Raw genomic sequence first — 15,029 nt, forward strand, 5'->3', positions numbered from 1 at the left:
GCACACAGCGGGTGCTCAATAAATATTTGTTGAAAGAAGGAAGGCAGGACTGAAGCTGCTGCCAGCTCCTCTCACCCAAGCCCCAGCCCAGCCCAGCCCCCAACTCACCGGGGATGTGGTTGCCGTCGTACTTGATCCCCATCTGGTGCAGGCCTTTCTCGGTGGGCGCATACCTCACTGTGATGGTGCCGTCCTTGTTGTCGGTAATGTTGGGCCGTGCCGTCTTCCCGGAGGGCATCCGCACCTCCCCTGCAGGGAGATGCAGTTACATGGGGACCCTGGTTTCCCGCACTGCAACCTCCCTGTTGTCCCAGGCCTGCTCCTGAGTGCTTCTGCTGCCACCTGGGAGGCCAGGCACTGGGAGACAGCCTGTGGCAGTGGCCCGAGCCCTGAACTGGGGGACAGATGGTTTGCACCCGAGTTCTGGCTCTGCTCAACCTGCTGTGTGGCCCTGGGTAGAGCTCACTTCCTCTCCCTGGGCCTCGGTTTTCATCCCTAAGACACAGGGCATGCCTGGGGGCCGCAGGGCAGTACCTGTGAGCTCCCCTTTCTGCACCGTGAAGGGGATGACCAGGTTGAAGGGCCTCAGCATGGATTCCATTGGCTCTGCGGGCACCACTGGCTCCTCTGTGGCCTGCGGCAGGTAAGAGGGAACAGTCAGTGACTGGGGAAGGCCCGGGAGCTTGGCCCATGCCATGACTAAAGTTGGAGAGTGAGGAAAGAACAAGGTAGTTAATGGTGAAACCAGCATGGCAAGACAGGTGCGTCAGCTGCAAGAGAAGGAGTGCCGTGCCCAAGCGGGGCTCCATCTGCCCAGCCTGAGTCCTGCCTGTTCCCCAAGAGGCCCCCAGACCACGCTTCAGCCCTGGCTACAGAAGATTAGAGACAAGAAATGAAGGAAGGGGAGGAGGAGAAGGAGGACGTTGCCCGGCGGAAGGCGCAGTACCCAAGGTGTGGGGCGGGCGCCAGGCCTGGGAGAAGCGTAGGGCTGGTGGGGAGGAGCGTAGGGCTGGCGCAGCTGCGGCACTTCAGAGGGCTCCTCCTCATGCGGCAGGGGGTCACACGCCTGGGGAGGCAAGGCAAGGGGGCACAGGGTGTGGCAGGCTCGCAGGCCCAGGGGCTGACTCAGAGAAAGGCCCAGGAGTCTGAAATGCTGGGTGATGTCTTGGGTGCTTGCCTCTTGGAGGGCTTCATCCTCCTGCGGGGCAGCCTCTGGGGAGCGGGAGCTGGGGATGGTGGAGCATGCAGTGGGTTCCGGCAGGGGGCAGGGCCCTGTTCTCCTCCCACTTCGGGGGGCTGTGGGGAAAGCTAAGGCTCCATCCTGGAGCCCTCTGGCCCCAGGAGCCCTCAAAGAAGTGGGATTCCTTGGGGACAGTTATCTGGGATCCCGGCTGCTGCTAAAACGGCCAGCCCCTCATGCCCCCCGACCGACCACGGCCAGCTAGTCTTTTGTGGTGGCTTTGGAGCTTACCAGCACGTGGAAGGGGCTGTTGGGGATGTGCTCGCCCCCAAAGCGGATGGTGATGACGTACTTGCCCGGCTCGGGCGCTGTGTAGTAGATGTCAAAGGTACCGTCATGGTTCTCAACCACATCCACATCGAGCTCCGCCCCATCCGGTGTGGACACCGTGCACGTCACCTTCCCCTCGCCGGCTGCCTTGGCATCCACTGTGATCACCGTCTCCTGCCCAATCTGGATTCGGGGGCCCAGGCAGGCACCTGCCATGTGGGAGATCCTGCTCAGGGGGCTGGAGGTCTGGAGGCAGCCCTCTCTGTTCCTGGCTGCCCACCCCCGACTACTAACCACCCTGGCCCACAGCAAGAAGAGGAGAGAAAGGGCACTCACCCAGGCCGTGGCCTCCAATGGACACTGGAAAGAGAGAAGAGTGTGAGGCCAGGCCGTGCTCAGTGTGGGCTGGGGCATTGTGTGGGGGAGGGCAGGGCCAGGGCTGGGACATGTGTGTCCTCTCACCAGCAGACCCCTGGGGACCAGGCCAGGGCTCTGGAGGGGCTTTAAGGGCTGGGTGGTGAGCAGGGCACGAGGAGCGGGTGGGCACCTACCTGTGACAAGGCACTTGCTGGCGTCCCCAGTGGGCAGAGCATGGATGCGGAAGGGCGAGTAGGGGATCTCGTCGCCACCATATTTGATGGTGATGGTGTACCGGCCACTCATGTCTGGCAGGTAGGACACGGTGTAAGTGCCATCCCCATTGTCCCGGATGTTGGCCTTCTTGGGCTTACCCTCGGGGTCCTGAGGGAGAAGCAGAGGTCAAGGCCTGCCTGTGCCTGGAGCATGACCTGGGGGTGGGCTGTGCAGGGACTCACCAGGATCTGGACAGTGAGCAACCCCTCACCAGCATCCCGTGCGTCGATGGTGAACTCCACCGGCAGGCTGGCAGGGATGCCAGAGGCGTTGAGGCCGGGGCCACTGGCCCGTACCTTGCTGGCATCGTGAGCTGGAAGGACTTTGATCTTGAAGGGGCTTGAGGAACAGAAGGGATAGACAGTTGATGGGGGCTATGGACAGGGTACGGGGTGATTTCCTCTTGAGCCAGAGTCCTCCCCATAAACATGGGCAGGAGGGAGGACTGTGGACCAAGGAGGAGGGACCAGTTCCCAGAAGCTATTTACAATCTGAGTCGGGGGGCAGGGCCCCTCTGGGACTCCTGTGACAGAGACACGGCACTTCTTCTCCATTCCCCAGGAAGGTGCTGTGGGAGAGCCTCGGGGGAGGCCCTGGCCCAGGCCTCCTGCACCTTTCCTAAGGCGCTAGTTTTGCTGTAGAAGCTCCTGGGGCAAGATAGCCTCAGGGCAGAGCCCTGGGGAAGAGCTGGATGGGGCAGGGAGACTGGATGAGGCTGACAGCAGGACGGTCTCTCCCAGGGGCCCCCAGCAGTGACCCTACGGTGCCTCCCCAGCAGGAGCACCTCAGCTCAGCTACAGCATGGGAGCCCAGCGCTGGTCCTCACCTGCGTGGCACCTCCTGGTCAGCATATTTGACGGCTACCGTGTAGGGCCCGTCTGTGGCTGGGGTGTAGTGGACAGTGTGGGTGCCATCTCCATTGTCCCGCACCTCCACAGGCTCGGCCACACCTGGACAAGGGCACAGGGTCAGTAGAGCCTCCAGGCACCCCCCTAACCTCCCTCCTCCCTGCCCCGGCCATTCTATACCTGTGGGACCCAGCACAGCCACCTGCAGGGGTGCCCGGCCAGCCTGACTGCAGTCCACGGTGAAGGTCTGGGGGACCCGGGCCCTGACACCGGCCCCCAGCCCTGGGCCTGAGCACTTCACTTTCCCGGGGTCCACCACATCCTTCACCGGCACCCGGAACGGGCTCCCTGTAAGGAGAAGAACATCAGCTCCTGCCGACCGCCTGGGAGGGTCCCCTGATGCTGAAAAGCCACGGAGGAGGAGGCCTTCCTGCCTTTGAAATGCCCACAGGGAAGTCAGAACAACATGGAAACACACCTAGGAACTTGCTAAGAAAACGCACACAAGAATAAATGAACTTGGCTGCAGACTGAGGCTGGGCAAACCTCACTCATGTGGGTCCCAGGCCTGGAAGATAAGGCCTTCCTAAAAATGTGGAAATAATTTTTTTTTTCTGAGACAGAGTTTTGCTCTTGTTGCCCAGGCTAGAGTGCAATGGCGAGATCTCAGCTCACCACAAGCTCCACCACCGGGTTCAAGCAATTCTCTTGCCTCACCTCACCAGTAGCTGGGATTACAGGCGCCCACCACCACACCCAGCTAATTCTGTATTTTTAGTAGAGACGGGATTTCTCCATGTTGGTCAGGCTGGTCTCAAACTCCTGATCTGAGGTGATCTACCCACCTTGGCCTCCCAAAGTGCTGGAATTACAGGCATGAACCACTGCGCCCAGCCATAAAAGATTTTTTAAAAATCAAATATATTTCTGACACTGTGGCTGAAATAATAAAAAGATGGGAAATTAGGTAAGGGAAAAAGTTTCCAATTTCAGCAGTCCCAAGTCATGCAATATTTGAAGACATGACCTGTAGCTGAGCCTGCAGAAGGCAGGGGAGTTCTCTGCAGACGATACGAGCAAGAAGGCCCAAGGCTGGCCTGAGCTGACAAGAGGAGCCTGGGCTGCGTCTGAGTTTCTGGACACATAGTGAGCAGTGGACCTGCTCAGCCAAGGTCTCGCACTCCAGGCAAGGAGCTAGGAGGCCAGAGTGGGTTCCTGGCATTGACCTGGAGGGGCTGTCGTATCCACCCTCACTGCCTGTCTGCCTCCTTCACATCCTCCCTCTGGCTGGGCTCCACCCTGACCTGCTCTAGGCTATCCTCTGTCTGAACATTCTCATCCAACTTCCTTCCAGTTTCCCCCTCGTGGAGCGAGTATCCCGCACCCTCCCTTGTCTTTCCTGAGACCCCCACCGCTCTCTGCACACCTGGGATGGGCCTCCCCCCGAAGGTGATGTTGACGTCATAGTCTCCAGGGGTGAAGGGGATATACTCCACGGTGCAGCTACCATCCTTGTTGTCCTTGCAGGACATCTTGGCTTCCGAGGGGCCCTCGATGGCTAGGCCGAGGCCCCCAGTGCCGGCTCCCCTGCGAGATGACACCACCCATCAGCTTCGTAAGACCAGTGAGTGAGGATGGGGGAGTAGCGGAGTGGAGGATAGGGAGGAAAGACAGCAGGCCACTGGGGGCCCAGAGGAGGAGAAACAAACCCCTGGGGGAGATCTGCTCCTGCCTCACCCCTGAGGGAGGATGGGGTGGGGCTGAGCGCAGGCAGAGGGATGAGCAAGGAGGGCGGGGGGCTGGGAAAGGGTGGCCACAGGCTCAGGCTAGCAAAGGGGGAGGGTACCTGGTCTCCACGGTGAAGCGGTTGGCCTTGTTGACCAAGCCACCCTCCAGGCCTGGCCCAAAGGCCCTGACACGGGTGGGATCACAGCCCTCAGTCACGCCCACTCGGAAAGGGCTCTTGGGCACAGCGACCTCATCATACAGGACCTCCACCAAATGCACTCCTGGAAGCCGGCCATGGGGCATCCATCAGGGAGTGTGCACCCCCACCACCCTCCTGCCCCAAGGGCGCTGTCATCACATCCCAGCCCTGCCCACTCGCCCGGCCCTCACCCTCTTCGTAGGCAGTGTACTGCACCCGGTAGGTGCCATCCCCATTGTCTGTCATGTAGGTGTCTGTCTTGGCACCCGAGGGGTTGAGCACACGAGCTGTCACGTGGTTGCCACCCGTGGTTGTCAGGGATCTTGCATCCACAGTGAACTCAGTGGTCACCTCCCGCAGGACACCTGAAGCCCAGGAGACATGAACTCAGCAGGGGTGGGGGCAGCCTTCACACAGATTCTCCCCCTCCTCTCCCCCTCCCCAACTCCCAGGCTGCCCCTCCAATCAAAGCCTGGGCCCCCACCCTCCCCGGCACCCCTGTAAACTCCAGTCTCTGCCTTTACTCCCTTCTCCACGTAGCAACATTCTCTGTTGACATGAGTCACCCACCAAGCTGTGGGCCTGGGTCTTGCATCCCTCCGCCGTGCCCCATGCCTAGCCAAGGTCTGACCCCTCGAAGATGACCCATTCTCACTTACTGTCTCCTGACTCTTGTCACCCTCTACCCCAAAGCTTTCCCCCTGGCTCCTCCAGAGCAGAGTTTCAGCTTTTTGGATCAGGGTACCCCTTAAGCAGATGAAAGAAGGAAACTCTCCAGAAAAACGCTCAGAGGCACATGCAGTTTTGCCACAAGAGCAGAGGCCAGTCTCCACCCCCTGGTCTTCCTGTGTAGTTCTTCTCTGGGGTTTCTGTGCCAGGAAGGACTTGGGCTGCCCGAGAGCCCTCCCTTCACCCCAGGTTGCTCTCCCGGCCCTCAGCTCTGCTTCCCTCCCTCCCACCAACTACCCGGGCCCTGGACCTGCCACTTGACCTTGCCCAGCTCCTCCTGTCCACTCACCGTGTGGCTCAACACCAGGCCCCGAGACCTTGACGCCACTGGTATCGACCGCAGGCTGCACGTGGACGCGGGTGGGGAATTTGGGCACAGGATGCCCGCCATATTTGATGGTGATGGTGTAGGTGCCGGGGAAGGCGGGGCTGTAGGTGATGTGGTAGGTGCCATCCGCGTTGTTGTGGATCAGCACCTCGGCCTTGACACCGGCGTCTGACAGGATCTCAATGGTCAGCTCCGCCTCGCCTGCCTCTGAGCAGTCCACAGTGAAGGTGGCTGCTTCCCCGGCCTTGCCGCGCTCCAGGCCGGGCCCGCTGGCCCGCACCTTGCTTGGGTCAAACACAGGCCGGATGGTGGCTTTGAAGGGCGAGCCGGGGATGTGGGCTTCGGCAAACAGGATGTTGATGGTGTACTCGCCCGGCTCCGTGGGCAGGTAGCTGACAGCACAGGAGCCATCACCATTGTCCTGGCACTCAATCTTGGCCTCGCAGGGGCCCTCCACAGTCAGCCCCAGGCCGCCTGTGCCAGCCCCCTTGGTATCAATGGAGAATGGTGCGGGGGTGCCGACCAGTCCGCCCTTGAGTCCGGGGCCGTAAGCACAAACCTAGGAGGAGAGGCAGGTGTGTGGGTTCTCTGCACCTGGCCTCCTCATCCCAGCCAGGGCCCCCCAACTCATCACCTCCAACTGTGGCTGCTACTGCGGCCTGAGTGCTTATAACAACTCCAGGTGACGACATGGAGGCAGAGATGAAGCAATCTGTCCCAGTTAGTGGACCTGGGATTCCAGCCCAGGTCTGACTCCAAGACCAGGCTCTTAATAGCTAAGTTGTCTTCAAGGCAGGGGGTGGGGTGGGGCTGGCCTTGGCCCCATGTCCTTGGCTGTGCCTGCTCCAGGCACACAAGTCCCTCTGGCCTCTGCCCCTGTGACTCGTCCATCTTCCCAACAAGTCCCCAACTCCCAGCCCCAACCAGATCCTGTCTCTTCACCTTGGAGGGATCAGGGGGCAGGACGCCCTCCACAGCAAAGGGGCTGCCAGGCACTGGGTGGCCGTCGTAGGTGATGTCCACCTTGTAGGGCCCCTCCTCGGGGGGCATGTAGCGCACGGCCTGGGCTTCCGTGCCCCCGCATGGCTCTAGCTTGCAGGGGATGGGCCGGCGAGAGGGTGAAGTCATCCGCACGTCCAGCTGGCCCTGACCGCCAGCCCCTCGCGTGTTCACAGAGAAGGCTTGTTCCTGTCCCACGGCCACCTCTGCATGGAGGGCAAGCGACACCATGAGGAAACTGGTCTACGCCGCCCAAACACCCCTCATTCCCAGGGTGGCTCTTGCCCAACTTACTGCTGTTAAGGCCCTGAACTTTTATTTTGCTGAGGTCCAGCGGGGGTGCCACATTCACCACAAAGGGGCTCTTGGGGACAGGGTCCCCACCGTAGGTCACTGTCACTGCCATGTTGCCCTGTTGGGTACAATGGTAGGTCAGAACGGGGCGTAAGGCATAGTTCTGCAGCATCCTGATAGTGAATCTGAAGCTCAGATCCACCGAGAGAGTGACAGCAGGAGGCAGGGAAGGCACGGAGGAGCCAGAACTGGTCCCATGGGACTGGAGGAGGGAAACCCAGGGCTCCGGCAGCCTGGCCGGGCAGGGGCATGGGAGGGCAGAGCGCACCTGCTGGACAGCAGTGTACTTGACGGTGTAGGAGTAGTCATGGTTGTCAATGATCTCAAAGTCCCGCACAGCCTCGCCCTTGGCCGTCCCCGCAAACTGCACGTCCAGCTTGGCCTTTCCGGCTCCCTTGGTCAGCACCGTGAAGTGTGTGGGCTTCCCAACTTCCACACCTGGGGAGCCACCCAGAGATGTGGCGAGGGCCTGGCAGCCACCTAACCCCAACCTTGAGTCAGCCCCAGCCCCTGGTCAGACACCCACCTGTGCGATTCAGCCCAGGCCCCTCGGCCTTGACCTTGCTGGCATCATGGGATGGGTCCACCTTGATGTGGAAGGGGCTGGCAGGGATCTCCTGGGTGTGGAAGAGGCTCAGTCAGGCTCTCGAGGGGACCACACCCCTGCTCTGGGCTAGGTGCTGGCTCCGGATGTCCCCAGAGGACCCAGCAGGGACAGGGGCAGCCCCCAAAAGAGCTCCCTTTGCTTTCTCTTCAGCACACTGCCTCACACGGGAAGGGCTCTACCATGTCTGTGAAATCGTCCCTCCCTACCCCCAGTGACAGCATCTCCAGCTGCCTTCTAGAGCTGAGAGGTGCAGGCCGCTGTGACTACCCAGGGGCTTGAGTACCTGGTTGGCAAACAGCACCATGATGGTGTAGCGTCCGGCCCCTGGGGGCGTGTACTTGACCGTGAAGGTATCGTTGTCATTCTTGATGATGTCGAAGTCGATGTCAGCCTCTGCAGGGCCCACCACACCAGGGGCGCACTTGATGCCGATGCTCACGTCGCCTGCAGGGAGGCGGGCACCGCTGTGAGTCGGGCTCAGACACCCCTCAACTGCCCAACACCCCAACTGAATCCACCCCTTCTGCCTGAGTGCACCTTGCCCCGCCTCGCTGCAGTCCACCGTGAAGTAGGTGGGCTCATTGGCCTTGAGGCCCGTCTTCTCCACGCCAGGGCCGTACACCTTCACCCGCTCTGGATGGCTGCCCTCGCCCACGTTCACCTGCAGGGGGTGGAGGAAGGTTGCAGCTCAGCAGGGTGCCCTTCCTCAAGGTTCATCTTTCTGTCCAGCACACCTGGCCCAGCCTCAGTGGCACCAGCCCAAGCCTCAGTTCCAGCCTGAGCTCAGAGACAGCCAGGGGCTCCAGCAAGGGGTCTACCCTCCCTCGGGGACCCCTGGCAGTGGGCACGGGGCAGGTTGGGAGGACGCACCCGGAAGGGGCTCTTGGGCACGTTTACGCCTCCCCAGGAGATGATGATGGTGTGCTTAATGGGCTTGGTGGGCACGTAGGAGCAGCGGAAGGTGCCATCGCCGTTGGGGATCACCTTGATGTCGATGGGACAGCCGTCGGCGTCCTGTGGGCATCACCCGAGCAAAGATCACAGCTGTGGCCTCTGCAGAGCGCCCTCTGCTGGCCACAGGTGGACCCAGCGCCCCTTTTCCCGAAGCCAACAGGCTGGCACTCCCCGCCCCCACACCAGCCACTGAGGCCACCTGAGCCCAGGCCCATGTGCTCTGGTGGCCAGAGCCCACCATGGAAGCCTGGAGGCCTGGCTCAAGGCCATCTGTGTGGCTTGCTTTCCCAGCCTGTGTTTCCTTATCTCTGAAATGTGTTGGACCGGAAGAATGTAGGCTAAATTTATGTTCCTAACATTGAATAATGAGCCTTTTAAAGAAGAACCACCCTCTTAGATCCTCAAGAATATGTTCATTAACCTCCAGGGGTCAGTGGACACCAGTGTGAGAAACTGACTTGGGAAACCAATGTCTTATTCAATGAAACAATCTTTCAATTACAAATTAGCACAAGTGACCCTTTGGTGAAATACGTTTTTAGGATATGATCTGTAAGAAAACACAAAATTTAAAATTTTCCATGGTACTGATGGGCCCATGAGAATCAGTGCTGCCTGATCTTCTGTGATGCTATCATTTCCTGCTGGGAGGCCTCTGCCTCTGGCCTGGCCCTGTTTTCCAGGGTCCCTGCCATGGGTAGTAAGGGCTGCAGAGACTGGGCAATCCCCCACCTGGGCATAGAGCTTCAGGTCTCCCTTGCCAGCTGCACGGGCATCAATGGTGAACTCAGCAGGCTTGTCCACAATGCACCCAGTAGGCTCCAGGCCGGGCCCAAAGGCCTTCACCTGTGCAGAGGGAAGAGGGCTGGGTTGGGGACCAGAGGAGAACCAGCTCGCCCAACCCCTAGAACATTGTGCCAGAGCTGGGACCACACCTTATCTGGGAAGCAGTCAGGTGGGGCAGGCAGGATGTGGGCAATGAAGGGTGAGTCTCTGATGTCCTCGTCGTCACAGATGACATGCACGGCGTACTCCCCAGGCTCTGTGGGCCAGTACCGCACATCGCAGGAGCCATCCCCCTTGTCGTCACATTCGATCTTGGCTTGTGAGGGCCCCTCGATGGAGAAGCCTGGGGCGAGGTGGGGGAGGGTTGGTGGGTCCAGCATTTGGCAAGACCCTTCCGTCCCCCAGCTCTCCTCTGGCCTCCCTCATGTCTGAGCTCCCTGCTCACCCCAGGGCTCCCCAGCATGCTCACTGCACCCATTACCCCCAGTGACCCCCACCGCCCTCCCCTGCAGCACTCCCTCCTCCTGCCTCCCAGCTACTTACCCAGTGTCCCCACCTCGGTGCCAATGGCTTCCACCACAAAATCAGCTGACTTGCCCACCTGGCCAGTCTCCAAACCAGGACCCCAGGCCCGGACCTTTTGCACTCCTGCCTCTGGGCTCACCTGTACCTCAAAGGGGCTGGACAGAGAGGGAGCTGGTGTCCATGCCAAGAAGTGTCCCTCCAAGGCCCCCCTCCATCTCCCCTCAAACTCCCCCGCAGCCTGCTGCCCCTCGTCCCTTCCTGTAATGGCCTAGATGAGACAGCATGGGGGGCGCAAGGTACTCACCTGCGAGGGATGGCGTAGCCGCCCCACGTGATGGTCACCACATACTTCCCAGGCACCACTGGGTAGTACTCGCACTCGAACACACCATCTCCAGCCTCCCGAATCTTCACCGGCTCCTCTGTGCCCTCTGAGGAGGTGGGGGCGGAGTGGGGGAGAAGGCAGATCAATATCCTTGAAGTCCCAGCTCCTCAATCCCCTCAAGGAGCTCTTGGGACCCTGGCCCAGCCCGAGGGCAGTGCTCTAGTGGGCGGTGCTGAAACTCAGGGCAGGTACCACTTGTTATCCCCGTGCTAACACCCCGTACAGCACTTAGGGTGGAGAGAATCATTCCTGGCTTGCAGACTGAGAAACTGAGGCAGAGAGGAAACAATGTGCCTGAGATTCTGGGGTGCCACTGGTAACTGTGGAGCTGTGGTGCTGGCTGTCACTGCCCTCTGGGAGGCAGGACCATTGGCCATACTTCCTCTCTGATTCCCCCAGCCCCACCACCGTGACCCTGGGCTCTGGCACTCACTTGGCCCCTTAACTGTGACCTTGAGCTCCCCGCTGCCAGCACCCTTGGTAAACACCTTGAAGTCGGCCACCTCTTTCACACGAACACCCTTGGGCTGCAGGCCTCGCCCAGAGGCACGGCAGGCATTGGGGTTACAGGCTGGGGAAAGAGGAGAGAGGAGGTTGGGGGTGTTGAGGGGCCTCGGACAGAGGCTCAGCCCCCACCTCCCTGTGCACAGTCCTTCTAACCCCTCCCAGGCATATGCCCGGCCCCGCAGCCCTGCTCTGGAGCCCTTTGTGCCCCCAACACAACCGGGGCTGCGGGGCTGGAGCTGGCTACAGGTCCCAGACCAGGCAGGCCACAAGAAAGCTTCTGAGCCAGTGCCACTGGGGAAATGCATGGCAGAGCTGGGCTAAGAGTGGGCTCAGAGAGAGGGGGAAGGCCCCTTTACCCACCCCAAGACCTCTAGAGCCCTCTGTGCCCTCTCAGAGCACCAAAGCAACCTTAGGATCCAAGTCATGCCACAACGCATTCAGCAATGCCATGGAAAAAAGCTGCTTCAGATAACTTGAAGCCTGCCACAGAACACAGGCGATATGTGGAAATCAGCCTCCCACAGACCGTGGCCAGTGGCAACGAGCCCAGACCTTGCCACGGAACACAGGCAAAGGAATGGGAATCTCAGTCTGCCACAGGATCCAGGAAACGGCATGGAACCCACAGGTGCTACAAAACAGGCGACGACACATATTCCAGGACTACCATGACCATAGGCGATGGCACTGCCCAAGGGGGACCACGGAACACAGGCAACGCCTCAAAGCCCAGATTTCGTCACAGAAATCATCAGGCAAGTGGCAAAGACACTAGACCTGCCACAGAACACAGACAACGCCATGGAACCTGAGGCCTGCCACAGAATGCCACGGAAGGGGGCGATTCCACACTGCCCGGGTCATGCCACACAGCACAGGTAAGGCCAGTCAGCTATGGCCAGGCCTGGCCCCGCCTCCACTGGAGAGCACTAAAGTGGCACCACTCTCTTGGCCTGGTGGACGATGGGCACTGAGTGCAGGGAGAGAACAAGTGGGGCAGTCACCACCCGAGGGCCCGGCGTGCGGGCAGCACTCCCCAGATACGCCCCCACCCATACGGTCCCATCACTTCCACTCAGCCCTCCCAAGGAGGTACGTGTTTTGGGACCCTTCAGTATGGCCCCCATTGCTGCTCTTAGGGACTCCAGCCATCTTGGGGGTGGGGCGGAAGGCTCAGGGAAGGGGTCTCTGCAGAGGCCCTCCCCGGCTCTTCCTCCTGTCCCTTGCAAGCCTCAGGCAGCTTCGCCCCTCTGCCCCACGGCGTTAGTGCTTCATGTCCCCCCAGTCCTCAGGCCCAGAACTTGATGGCAATTCTCTGCATCCTGGCTTGGGTGAGGGCTACCGTGGGGAGTGGTGAGGGGTCCTTACCTTCCGCCACGTGGACAGGGAAAGGACTGCGGGTGATGGGGGCACCCGCAAAGGCCACATGCACAGTGTGTGGCCCCTCCATGACAGGTCTGTATGTACAACGGAACGTGCTATCGCCCTTGTCCTCCAGGGCCACTTCCACTGTGTTGCGCCGGCCCTGTGGGTCCACGATCACCACGGCAACATCACCAGTGCCAGCCCCTGCCACAAACAGAGGCCGTCAGCACCACTCTGGACACACACAGCTGCCCCAGTGCCCTCACCCTGAGGCTGGTCACCCTCTGGCTGGTATCCCTGCCCCAGCCCCTCCCACACAGCCCCACACCGTCAGGGGCTTTCCTCCTGCACCCCCTTGGGCCCATCCTACCTGCAGTGTAGATGTCAAAGTAGGTGGGTTTGTTGGCCACGTTGCCCACAGGTTCCAGGCCAGGGCCACGGGCTGACACCTTGTTGGCATCCCCCAGGGCCATGCCCACATTCACCTCAAAGGGGCTGCGTTCGATGTTCTGACCAGCAAAGAGCACAGTCACCTAGGGGTCAGAGGTCAAAGGTTAGCTTTTAGGGGATAGCCGTCCCAAGATGGGGCAGAGGGGCACAGCCACGCCAAGGAGGGTGAGAGGCAAGCAGCCAGAGCTCTGGGCAGGGGCGAGGTGCAGGCTGAGAGAGGGGTCCATGCAGCCGGAGCCAAGGATGTGAACAGCAGGACTGGCAGGGGGCCTCAAGGGAGATACCTTGTGTAACCCAGCGACCTTAGGCACATAGGAGACAGCGTAGGTGCGGTCCTTGTCATTGTTGGGAACCACCTTGGCCTATTGGGAAGGACAAAGATTGGAAGCCTCTCCAATGACTGTAGTCCCTCCTGACCCCACAGCGCCTTAGGCACCCCAGCCCCATGAAGACCCCTTGGTAACACCTTCCCCAGACTGCACGACACACTATGTGGCTCTGGCAGTCACTTCTGGGCCATTTCTATTGTTGGCCCCCCACTCTCCGGTTCCAATCCCAAGCAAATCCCTCTGTCCCCAGCAGCCTCTGCATACCTCCTCGGTGTGGCCTTCGGGGTCCTCGATGTAGACCAGCACCTCACCCACGCCGGCGTCCACCGTCTGCACGGTGAAGTGGGCAGGCTGCAGCACGGTGTTGCCCTGCGGCTCGATGCCTATGGGGCGGGAGCAGAGCCCAGGTTACTCAGGGAGCCTCCGTGTGCCCAGCTCCCCAGCAGGGCCACCAGGGGCTCACACGTACCAGGACCATAGGCGATGGCTTTCTTGGGGTTCAGCTGCTTGGATCGAACAGGGGCACCAGGTTTGAGCTTGGCCTTGGGGAACTGGGACAGGTAGGTCATGACAGAATGCTCATCCACGTTGGGGTCCACGATCTCCTCGGGGGCGATAACCTTCGGCGGAAGGGACTGATGTCACACGGCGCCCTCTTTTCCCAGCAGCCCCAGTCTCCCCCTGCACCCTGGCCAGGTATCCTTACAGACCCAACCTCTGACCCTGTCCCCTGCCCCTCTGCCCCCTGCCCCCCTGTCCCCCTGCCCCTGCCCCCCTGCCCCCTGCCCCCTGTCCCTCTGCCCCCTGCCCCCTGTCCCCCTGCCCCCCTGCTCCCTGCCCCAACTGTGTGTGTACCTGAGGCACCCCAAGCCAGTCGTCAGCCTGCTGCATGGCCTCCCGGGCATTCTCTACAGGCTGGTTGGGGTCCCAGGCCTCCCAGTCGGGGCAGAGACCTGGAGAGGTGATGGAGGGAGACGATGGTGAGGGACAGCCAGCCGGCCAGGATGCAGGGCATTTGTTTACCCCACACCCTCGGAGCCTGTGGCTTCACGCCCCTTCCCACCAGCTTTAGGCCCTGACGAGCCAGGTTCCTGCTGACCCCATCAGCTGTGAGGCCCCTTACCACATAGGGGCACAACAGCCCTCCCCACCACCAACAATGAGGCCTTTCTGCCCCAGCTGACGCAGCCTGGCACCAGCCCTGCTGGCCGGCCTCCTGCCTGCCCAGGCCCCAGCTCAGACCTTGAAGCCCAAACTCTGGGAGGGTACCCCTCTCAGATATCTCTTGCTCATTCAGCTTTCTCAGGGTGGGCAGAGGAGGTCAGAGTGCCTGTCCCACATATGCCCCTGACATCCCCTAGAAGGCCTCCTCGCAGCTACCCGGAAGCCCTAGATCTCTAAGCACTTTCCACACCACTCTGAGGGCATAAGACTCCCTATTCCTTCTAACTGCCCACTTGGGGAAACTGAGGCATTAGAGGGCCTGTGGGGAGAGAATGACTTCTCCTCTGCAGCCCTCAGGAGCCCCACCCTCCTAACAGGAAGGATGCCAAGTCAGCCCCAGATCACTCCTGTGAAGGGTGCAGGTGACGGGGCACTTGGTTCAGGCCAGAGCTGGAGGAGGGGGACAGCACACATTTTCGGGGAGAGGGCCGGCTCAAGGCTGGAATCCATGACTAGCTGGAACAGCTGAGCTCACTGCTGGCAGCCCCACCAGCTATGGGCCATGGCTCAGCAGCTGGGAATGCTTCCCGGGAGGCTATGCCCCCGCCTCCCACCCCCTGCTCCCCAGC

General features: G+C 60.9%; 1 protein-coding gene across 4 annotated transcripts in view; it reads right to left on the reverse strand.

The window, feature by feature from the left end:
- The window catches only part of FLNC (filamin C), a 31,310-nt gene that overhangs the window by 8,693 nt on the left and 7,588 nt on the right, over positions 1 to 15,029 (reverse strand). For 2 of the 4 annotated variants that reach the window (XM_032276025.1, XM_032276024.1), the window contains 30 exons: positions 14,092 to 14,189; positions 13,706 to 13,856; positions 13,501 to 13,619; positions 13,192 to 13,269; positions 12,828 to 12,990; positions 12,461 to 12,661; positions 11,019 to 11,156; positions 10,505 to 10,631; positions 10,219 to 10,355; positions 9,825 to 10,018; positions 9,622 to 9,735; positions 8,806 to 8,949; positions 8,473 to 8,596; positions 8,219 to 8,379; positions 7,855 to 7,945; positions 7,597 to 7,766; positions 7,269 to 7,386; positions 6,918 to 7,180; positions 5,937 to 6,534; positions 5,110 to 5,283; positions 4,838 to 5,000; positions 4,418 to 4,578; positions 3,172 to 3,339; positions 2,970 to 3,093; positions 2,326 to 2,482; positions 2,062 to 2,251; positions 1,847 to 1,870; positions 1,472 to 1,719; positions 535 to 634; positions 109 to 249 (listed from right to left, as the gene is read on the reverse strand). In XM_032276025.1, the coding sequence (XP_032131916.1) occupies positions 109 to 249; positions 535 to 634; positions 1,472 to 1,719; positions 1,847 to 1,870; positions 2,062 to 2,251; positions 2,326 to 2,482; positions 2,970 to 3,093; positions 3,172 to 3,339; positions 4,418 to 4,578; positions 4,838 to 5,000; positions 5,110 to 5,283; positions 5,937 to 6,534; positions 6,918 to 7,180; positions 7,269 to 7,386; positions 7,597 to 7,766; positions 7,855 to 7,945; positions 8,219 to 8,379; positions 8,473 to 8,596; positions 8,806 to 8,949; positions 9,622 to 9,735; positions 9,825 to 10,018; positions 10,219 to 10,355; positions 10,505 to 10,631; positions 11,019 to 11,156; positions 12,461 to 12,661; positions 12,828 to 12,990; positions 13,192 to 13,269; positions 13,501 to 13,619; positions 13,706 to 13,856; positions 14,092 to 14,127 (4,777 nt within the window). In that variant the 5' untranslated portion in view covers positions 14,128 to 14,189. Of the gene's footprint in view, positions 1 to 108; positions 250 to 534; positions 635 to 946; positions 1,067 to 1,471; positions 1,720 to 1,846; positions 1,871 to 2,061; positions 2,252 to 2,325; positions 2,483 to 2,969; positions 3,340 to 4,417; positions 4,579 to 4,837; positions 5,001 to 5,109; positions 5,284 to 5,936; positions 6,535 to 6,917; positions 7,181 to 7,268; positions 7,387 to 7,596; positions 7,767 to 7,854; positions 7,946 to 8,218; positions 8,380 to 8,472; positions 8,597 to 8,805; positions 8,950 to 9,621; positions 9,736 to 9,824; positions 10,019 to 10,218; positions 10,356 to 10,504; positions 10,632 to 11,018; positions 11,157 to 12,460; positions 12,662 to 12,827; positions 12,991 to 13,191; positions 13,270 to 13,500; positions 13,620 to 13,705; positions 13,857 to 14,091; positions 14,190 to 15,029 lie in introns of all 4 variants that reach the window. The other 2 variants (XM_032276027.1, XM_032276023.1) reach the window with 2 other exon arrangements.

The sequence above is a fragment of the Sapajus apella genome, unplaced genomic scaffold (genome assembly GCF_009761245.1).
Source record: "Sapajus apella isolate SASKATOON/1434 unplaced genomic scaffold, GSC_monkey_1.0 scaffold7, whole genome shotgun sequence".
NCBI lineage: Eukaryota > Metazoa > Chordata > Mammalia > Primates > Cebidae > Sapajus > Sapajus apella.